The 10169-nt window shown below is 34.7% G+C and overlaps 1 protein-coding gene across 1 annotated transcript; it reads right to left on the bottom strand.

Moving 5' to 3' along the window:
- Positions 1-210: 210 nt before the first annotated feature.
- On the bottom strand, positions 211-7513 carry LOC106717690. The gene is made up of 7 exons (XM_045680104.1): positions 7331-7513; positions 6206-7221; positions 5882-6067; positions 5405-5563; positions 2129-2267; positions 693-2032; positions 211-382 (listed from the first exon to the last, which is right to left on the bottom strand). Exons 1-7 carry the CDS (start codon positions 7457-7459, stop codon positions 211-213), a joined length of 3141 nt encoding a protein of 1046 aa, XP_045536060.1. The 5' UTR covers positions 7460-7513.
- Positions 7514-10169: the final 2656 nt, after the last annotated feature.

Below are 10169 nucleotides of genomic sequence, written 5' to 3'. Positions count from 1 at the left end.
AGGTAACTCCACAACGGCTCATTGGATCTCAATTTCTCGATTTCAATGAAATTTAGCACATATATAGAACATAGTGTAATGTGAGATTTTTACACCGATTTTTTTAATTCTGCGCAGACGAAGTCGTAGGCAAAAGTCATACTTTAAAAAAATACACTGTTTATTTATATGACAAATTTTATTAAAACAACTCTACTCGTATATGTTATTTCATGGAGCATACTTCGGACAATACTTTGTGTAAATCTGTTCCCAGAATTCCAATTCATCTTTGTCCGGTCTGGTACCAGCCACCAAATTTTCACCTATGTCCAAAAAATCTTGTCCTTCCAAAGTGTACGGCTTCCATTTAACACCAAGACTCTCATCCGGAGTTGGGTTACTGTGAAATGAAGAATGTCATTAATAATCTACTCCCTAGCCTGGGTTCGGTTTCTGTCACTTTTAATGTACTTTTCAAATTTTTTATTTCATGTGTCGTGAAGGAAAACATCGCGATGCAGATTCATCTGCGAAGAAATTCAAAGATGTGTGTGAAGTCATTGAAAACAATTTTCAGCCACTCTTAATTCGATCATCATATTGGAATTTTCCTTTTTTTTTAATTAAAACTGAATTGAAATAAATGAAATCATATCAAAAACAAAACCATGGTGAAGTTTAAGATTTAAATAAGTTAGTGAATCACTTACCCGTATTTTGCAAAATTTGTCCAAAGTTTTGTAACTTGATCAATCATTTTCAAAACTCTGGCGTTTATTTCGATTTTGGGATTCATATCTGTTACCAGTTTTAAAGGAAAAATATAAGGAAGGTCATCCCCGTGACTGACTAAAGTCTTATCACGCAATACAAAATCTTCGACACCCAATATATGTCTGAAAACATTCAATTCAGACTTGCAGGTAAATGTATATAGAAAAACATTGTTTCTCCCCCTTTTTGCACAAATCTTTTGGAATAAAATCGTTGGATACTTAAAAGATTCGGTACCGAGATACTTTTGCAAATTATACAAATTATCCATAGATACATCCTCGTCTTTGAAATAGAATTGTTTTATCATTTTACCAACTTCCATTTGATCGATTAGAGGACAATATATAGACATAGTTTTCGGCACCAAAAATTCGGCATACTTATTGGCCTGGGATATCATTTTATAGACATCTTTATCGCACCCTAGGAATAAAACTCCGTCATCTTCGGTGTAGCCTTCCATAACATCCACACCTTCATGTATGCCGTAATTACGTAATACCTCGATAGGCTCACCGACCATGAACCGTTCGTTATTTCCGAATTGCTTTTCTACAACAATACTGAAGGGTATTATAAAAATTTCTTTGTTGGTTTCCGCATACGTCACTGTAATGTGTTTGTTTACGAGTGCTTCAAAAGGTAGTGCCTTGAAAAACTCATATATTTCTTTTTCGTCCTTTGAATTACATCCTAATTCTCTAGCTAATTGCAACGCTCTTTCTTTGACCATAAAGCCTGTAGCCCAATGAGCGATAGCGAGCCCGCTTTGTGGTATGGCTCTTTTAAATAAGCCTTTACTCATGGGCGACAAAAGGTGAAGAGAAACGCTGCCCCCTCCGGCACTTTCTCCGAAAATCGTAACGTTATTAGGATCACCCCCAAAGTTACTGATATTCTTTTGGACCCATCTAAGTGCAGCAACCTGATCCTTCATGCCCGCATTTCCGGGTACGTCTTCGGTGTCTAAGCAAAGGAAGCCAAGAATCTCGAGTCTATAGTTAAACGTGACAAGGATAACGTCGTGTCTTATTAAATAATTTGGTCCGTAATATTCATCGGAACCACTTCCAAAAATGAAACCTCCGCCATGGATACAAACCATGACCGGCAGCGGTTTTGTGGGTTTTAGGTTTGGTGAGAAAACATTAATGTACAGGCAATCCTCGCTTCCTTGATTCAATGTTTTGGAAAATATGTTATATTGATAACATTCACTTCCTAACTTCTTTGCATCTCGCACTCCATTCCAAGGTTTTACTGGCTGAGGTGCCTGTAAAAGTTATAATGAAATAAAAAACATTTCTTCAGTTTACTGGCGGATAAAAAAGTTTTTAGGGGTCGGAGAAGTTGACTTGACTTGACTTACCTTGAACCTCAGGTCTCCTAGTGGTGGTTGGGCATAAGGAATGCCTTTAAAGCTATAGATCTTTCCCCCATTTTTATTATCGGTCACCTCACCTTCTAATATACCATCACTTATTCGCACCTGCACCATTTTTAGTAATCTACCCAACTAAATGGCAACGAATGAAGTCGTAAAGCAAGGACATCTAAATATAAAGAATATTTGTGCTGAGTCATAGTCATTTGACATTGAACGGATTACGTTTGCATATATTTTTTATGAAGATACAGTCTGTACATCGAATTGTTGAGTGAACGATTATAGTTAATCGATTGTTTTAGTTAACACGAGTGCAATAGTAATCGTCGGTATCATGTAATGGGTACGTTTTTAAGCCCGTTAAATGCCGACCTTCAATAACCTACATTTTAGAATTACTGTAAAGAGTTATCACTATCAAATCTTTTCATTTGTATTACTCTTTGGATCCTCACAGGAATTTAAATAACTTAAATTTTGATATTTAGTTATTCAATGACCATATAAACTTTTGTAATCTATGCACGTTATCAGCAGAACCGTCCTCGTCACTGAAATATTTAGTATATCGTACGTACATACAACATTTTGTATTGGCGTAAAAGTGAAATAAAATTATTTATTTTAACCTGAATACTACCTTCTTATGGTACTTAAATGGGAGTTTGTTAAGTATCTTCTTATCTATGCAATGATCGATTTATCGATAAACAGTTATCAATATATTTATACTTATACCAAAACAATTTAAGTACCGTTACTTGTAGTACAACAATCTCTTCAATTATTTCAATCTCAATTTTGATGTATTTTTCCATACGACTTCGACTGTGTAAGGTTTACCAATTTCACCCCCCCCCCTTTTTTTGACCTTTATAGGTCAAATTTGGAAAAGCTTGAATGACATAGTTAATTATTTGTTCTCAAAATTATTCATCTCAATTTTCAAATAATAAATCTCTCCATACAAACTTTGGACCCCTACTTTAGACCTTTAGAAGATGAATTTCGCAAAAAATCTTTTATAGCGCTCAACTACGTAGTGATTGAAGAAGATTGATCAAATCTTTAGTAATCGTATCCACAAAATGAGAAATAAATATAAATACGAACTTTGACCTCCATTTTTTTTTAGCTAAAACTATCACAGGTACACAAAAGTATCATTGCGTTATACCAAATACAGATGGATCACTCACAATGAAACTTATTTCTTGCTCAAATAAAACTTACTCCTGTAAAATATTCAAACACAACAAAAAATAAAAAAAACCTTTAAAAATTAAATAAAATTTACCTTAGAAATTAAAATATTGACTTCAATTATTTATTATATTGATGTATAATTTTTTTCGAATCTCATCTAATAAAGCCGTCAGTAATACACAAATAGTGAAAAAAAAAAAAACAGAAAAAAAATAATTAATTTAAAAAATAAAAAAAAATAAGCTAGTCGAAAAAAGGCTACTAAGTATTTTTTATTTTTATTCCGCGTAGGTGAAATAGCGGGAGAAATCTTCTAGCACCATAAACGCGAATGCTTAGAAGGCTTAGATGAATGGCTGTTTATTATTATATATCTCCAGAACAGCTTAATGGATCTCGCTGAAATTTGGCATAGGTATTGGACGCAACATAGGCTGCCTATGATCCACGAAATGTATACGGTTCCCGTGGGTCACATTGTATTTACATATTTACTTAAACCAAAATTCAACAACAACGGTTCAACACATATTCTCTTCAATATAAATATTAGGTCCTTACATATGAAATTTGCGTTTTTAATTGGAGGAACAAAAAGTCGAATATTTTTTAATATAATATATTTAATTAATCAAAGTATGAACCATTACTTTCTATGCACTTTTGCCATCTCATAGTTAGTTCATTGATTCCTTTACTAAAAAAACCAGTCGGACGGGAATCAATAAAATCTCTGAAGGCTATTTGGACTGCCCCATCGGAGTTGAATTTTTTCCCTTGCAAGAAGTTATCCAAATTTCGAAAAAAATGGTAATCTGTTGGAGCAAGGTCCGGGGAGTACGGAGGATATCTTAGACTTTCCAATTGAAGCTCTTCTAATTTAGTAGCCGTCTGTTGCGCAGTGTGTGGTCTAGCGTTGTCGTGAAGCAGCAGTGGCGTGGAGCGATTGACCAGTCTAGGTTGTTTAGCCGCTAGCTTTTCCATCATGGTTTGCAATTGCTGACAATAGACATCAGCCGTAATAGTCTGGCCAGATTTGAGAAAACTGTAATGAACAATACCGGCACTATTCCACCAAACGCTTACAAGTAACTTTTTTGGGGTTAATTTTCGCTTGGGGCAGGATTTGGCTGGCTGGCCAGGATCCAACCATTGCGCTGAGCACTTCCGATTATCGTAAAGAACCCATTTTTCATCACAGGTAATGATTCGGTTTAAAATACCTTCATTATTGTGCCAGTTTAGTAATGTAACGCAACAGTCGACGCGCGTTTGCCGGTTTGCTTCAGTCAATTCGTGAGGTACCCACCTTTCAAGCTTTTTAATCTTCCCAATTTGCTTCAAGTGAATTAAAACAGCATTATCACTAACATCGCAGCCTGCAGCTAACTCGGACGTGGTTTGCGATGGATCCGCTTCCACAATAGCCTTCAACTCTTCATTATCAACTTGAGTCTCAGGCCGTCCACGGGACTTGTTCTGCAGATCGAAATTTCCAGAACGAAAACGTTGGAACCAAAAACGAACTGTGTTTTCTTTTGCAACACGACCGCCATATACATCATTCACCCTTCGAGTCGTTTCCGCAGCACTAGTGCCACGGCGGAACTCGTACTCGTAAATAATGCGATATTTTAAGTTTTCCATTTTGTAAAATGAGTGACGCAAACAGAAAAAAACAAGAAAAAAAAAACAAATGAATGACGGTCATCGAACCACAAATACATGAGTCTATAGCTGTACAAATTTGAATTTGGAATTCCTTACCAAAGAGGAGAAATTCGTGATTAAAGTGGCCAGTACGAAAAACGCCAATTTCATATGTAAGGACCTAATGTTACATATTAATTATAAATTTAATAATATAGAATATTTAAATTTCAATAGTATAGAATTTATATGTCTATGGAACATAGTGTAATGTGAGATTCTTTCACCCGTTTTTAAATTGCGCGCAGATAAAATCGCAAAAGCTATACTTTAAAAAATACAATGTTTATTAATATAACAAATTTTACATAATATCCCTATCTGTTATTTCATAGTGCATACTTTGGACAATACTTTTTGTAAATCTGTTCCCAGAATTCCAATTCATCTTTGTCCGGTCTGGTACCAGCCACCAAATTTTCACCTATGTCCAAAAAATCTTGTGCTTCCAAAGTGTACGGCTTCCATTTAACACCAAGACTCTCATCCGGAGTTGGGTTACTGTGAAATGAAGAATGTAATTAATAATCTACTGCCTAGCCTGGGTTCGGTTTCTGTTACTTTTAATGTACTTTTCAATTTTTTTTTAAAATTAATATGTCGTGAAGGCGAAAACATCGCGATGCACATTCATCTGGGAAGAAATTCAAAGATGTGTGTGAAGTCATTGAAAACAATTTTCAGCCACTCCTAATTCGATCATCACATTGGAGTTTTTCCATTTTTTTTTATTTAAAACTAAATTGAAATAAATGACATTACATCAACAACAAAACCATGGTGAAGTTTAAGATTTAAATAAGTTAGTGAATCACTTACCCGTATTTTGCAAAATTTGTCCAAAGTTTTGTAACTTGATCAATCATTTTCAAAACTCTGGCATTTATTTCGATTTTGGGATTCATATCTGTTAACAGTTTTAAAGGAAAAATATAAGGAAGTTCATCCGCGTGACTGACTAAAGTCCTATCGCGCAATACAAAATTTTCGACACCCAGTAAGTGCCTGAAAACATTCAATTCAGACTTGCAGGTAAAAGTATATAGAAAAACATTGTTTCTCCCCCTTTTTGCACAAATCTTTTGGAATAAAATCGTTGGATATTTAAAGGATTCGGTACCGAGACACTTTTGCAAATTATACAAATTGTGCATAGATACATCCTCGTCTTTAAAATAGTATTGTTTTATCATTTTACCAACTTCCATTTGATCGATTAGAGGACAATATATAGACATAGTTTTTGGCACCAAAAATTCAGCATACTTATTGGCCTGGGATATCATTTTATAAACATCTTTATCGCACCCTAGGAATAAAACTCCGTCATCTTCGGTGTAGCCTTCCATAACATCCACACCCTCATGTATGCCATAATTAAGTAATATCTCGATAGGCTCACCGACCATGAACCGTTCGTTGTTTCCGAATTGTTTTTCTTCAACAATACTGAAGGGTACAATAAAAATTTCTTTGTTTGTTTCGGCATACGTCACTGTTATGTGTTTTTTTACGAGTGCTTCAAAAGGTAGTGCCTTTAAAAACTCATATATTTCTTTTTCGTCCTTTGAGTTACATCCTAATTCTCTAGCTAATTGCAACGATCTTTCTTTGACCATAAAGCCTGTAGCCCAATGAGCGATAGCGAGCCCGCTTTGTGGTATGGCTCTTTTAAATAAGCCTTTACTCATGGGCGACAAAAGGTGAAGAGAAACGCTGCCCCCTCCGGCACTTTCTCCGAAAATCGTAACGTTATTAGGATCACCCCCAAAGTTACTGATATTCTTTTGGACCCATCTAAGTGCAGCAACCTGATCCTTCATGCCCGCATTGCCGGGTACGTCTTCGGTGTCTAAGCAAAGGAAGCCAAGAATCTCGAGTCTATAGTTAAACGTAACAAGAATAACGTCATGTCTTATTAAATAATTTGGTCCGTATGATTCATCGGAACCACTTCCACAAGTGAAACCTCCGCCATGGATCCAAACCATGACCGGCAGCGGTTTTGTGGGGTTTAGGTCTGGTGAGAAAACATTAATGTACAGGCAATCCTCGCTTCCTTGATTCAATGTTTTGGAAAGTAAGTTATATTGATAACATTCATTTCCTAACTTCTTTGCATCTCGCACTCCATTCCAAGGTTTTACTGGCTGAGGTGCCTGTAAAAGTTATAATGAAATAAAAAACGTTTCTTTAATTTACTGGCAGATAAAAAAGTTTTTATGGGTCGGAGAAGTTGACTTGACTTGACTTATAACATATATTTACCTTGAACCTCAGGTCTCCTAGTGGTGGTTGGGCATAAGGAATGCCTCTAAAGCTATAGATCTTTCCCCCATATTTATTGTTGATCACCTCTCCTTCTACTATACCATCACTTATTCGCACCTGCACCATTTTTAGTAATCTCCCAAGCTAAATGGCAACGAATGAAGTCGTAAAGCAAGGACATCTAAATATAAAGAACATTTGTGCTGAGTCATAGTCATTTGACATTGAACGGATTACGTTTGCATATATTTTTTATGAAGATGCATTCTGTATATCGAATTGTTGAATAAATAATTACAGTTATTCCTTTTTTTAATAAACACGAGGGCAATATTAATCGTGGGTATTATGTTAATGGGTACGTTTTTAAGCCCGTTAAATGCCGACCCTCAATAACCTACATTTTAGAATTACTTGGAAGAGTTATCACTATCAAATCTTTTCATTTGTATTACTCTTCGGATCCTCTCAGGAATTTAAATAACTTAAATGTTGATATTTATTTATTCAATGACCATATACTTTTGTAATCTATGCACGTTATCAGCAGAACCGTCCTCGTCACTGAAATAGTACATCGTACGTACATACAAAATTTTACTACAGTATTGAGGTAAAAGTGATATATGAATGGTACCCCGTTATGGTACTTAAATGGGAGTTTGTTAAGAATCTTCCTATATAAGTATTGATCGATTTATCATGTAAAGAAAAAAAAAACAACTTATCTTTTAATATACATTGAACCTTAAGTCTTCCAGTGGAAGTTGTGCTTACAGAATTATATTAATCAGAATCTTACAGGCTTCCATATCCTTGCTTTCCAATAATACAACTGTTGTTAAATTTGAAAATCTTTTGCAATTTGCAATCAAATATTTTCTTGATTAGATAATTTTAATACGTTACGTTCCATCGGCAATTACTAAGGTCATTTAGGTGAGGGGCTTATAAATTGTACGGTCTGCAAAAACAGTTCACTAATTTACCTCGCATTTTTCATGTAATTGTCACGACGACGTACGGTTTAAGTGAGCCCTCGTGATAATCGCGGACGCAATTTCAACAAACACACTGCTGCATACTGCTTTAATCTTACTTCGGGGTCCTATTTTAAGATCGTTCGGAAAGATTTTATTTTTTATTATTTTTAAAAGTGTGTATTATTCAAAGTCTTTTTTTTGATATCGCCTTGCTTTTGATGAAAGAAATTTCGAAAGAAGCAAATCATTTTATACAGAACTGTATTTTTATATTTATACTAAAACAAAGAACTTTACTTCTAGTACACAGATCTCTTGATTTGTATGCAAAAATCTTAGTGAAAATAGCACAATATCTTGTAATCTAATATATAAAATTCTCGTGTCACAGTTTTCGTTCCCGTACTCCTCCGAAACGGCTTGACCGATTCTCATGAAATTTTGTGAGCATATTCAGTAGGTCTGAGAATCGGCCAACATCTATTTTTCATTTTTTTTTAACTGCGCGCGGACGGAGTCGCGGGCGACAGCTATTTTTTATAAGAATACGTTGCATATGGAAGTAAATTTTTAATTAACTTGATATTTGTAGATGTTACTAAATATTTGATAGCTAAAAGTCGAACTATTTTCTTCGTCAGAAAAGAAGATTTTACATACATAAATAAATTATCACCAGACTATTTTTCAGAATAGGTACCCAGTGCAATGTCCCCTAAGGCATTTGTCGGCAATATTTCTCCTCATCAAAGGACAGCAATGCAGCACATGGCACGCAGACCGTAACATTCTTTTATGAGCGAGCATAATATACCTCGTTAGCGGACCTCGACTAACTGTTTCCTTTATTTATTTTTTTAATATTTTAGCGGCATTTTCTTCAGTTAGTTCCTATTTAATGGAATTAAAGACTTCATTAACTTATACAATCACGATGTGTGATAAATATTCACGGCTCACAATATTACTATAGTTTCAAATCGTCAAAAATACGCACAAAAACTCATTTCTCTACCGCGAAATAACTTGAGATCACAACATTTATTTTGTTATGTTCTCTAGGAACATGTTTCCATTGCCGAAGCATCTAGAAGAATTTTATCTTTGTAACGAATTCATAAAATCTCTCATATCAATGATTACTTAATTACATTTTTGAAACAATGATCATTTTCTCGAAGATAAAGATATTTCCCATAGAATCAGTTAAAAAACTGATATTAATATTCCAAATTTAAAATAGTTGCTTGCATTTAAATAAGTGTTTTAACACTTGATTATTGCAAATTTTATTTGTTATCTCATGAGCCATGAAAATCGATAAAAATTAACAAGTATTTTTTTCATAATTTTAATCAAATTTAATACGTCAACCACTACATGCAGATAATCTGCGAAAAAAGAAAAAAATATTCCAATTTGACAATAAAAAAGTTTTTTAATATTCCCGATCTTCGTTGTAATCCGTGGGTCGAGATTTTTTTCCTCCGAGACGAAAGGCTGTTGCAGACCTAATTTCTTATAAAGGGGACGAAATTTCCCGCAAGTCGGGCCTTAGTACTTTGTAAGTATAAGATTGAAATTCTTAATCTCCTCTGTTGGTCTCGAGATTTGTGCTTGAGACTTAATTTGTAAAACGAGCGGTTACGTAATGGCTGTTCTGTTGTCTGTTTAAACCGCTCTAATATATGCCTGATGACTAACTGTTATACTCAGGGAGAAAGAGAGACATTAAATGATTACTTCAGTCCCTTAGCGTAGATTTCTCTCGCTAAATTTACACAAACAGGCCTTAGTATAACAATTAATCCTTGCAATTCCTTATGCGTTTATGCAAAATCAAAACTAGGTAT

This window comes from Papilio machaon, chromosome 11 (genome assembly GCF_912999745.1).
Source record: "Papilio machaon chromosome 11, ilPapMach1.1, whole genome shotgun sequence".
NCBI lineage: Eukaryota > Metazoa > Arthropoda > Insecta > Lepidoptera > Papilionidae > Papilio > Papilio machaon.
Note: the sequence above shows the minus strand (reverse complement) of the source record. Positions and strands in the feature narration are given on the sequence as shown.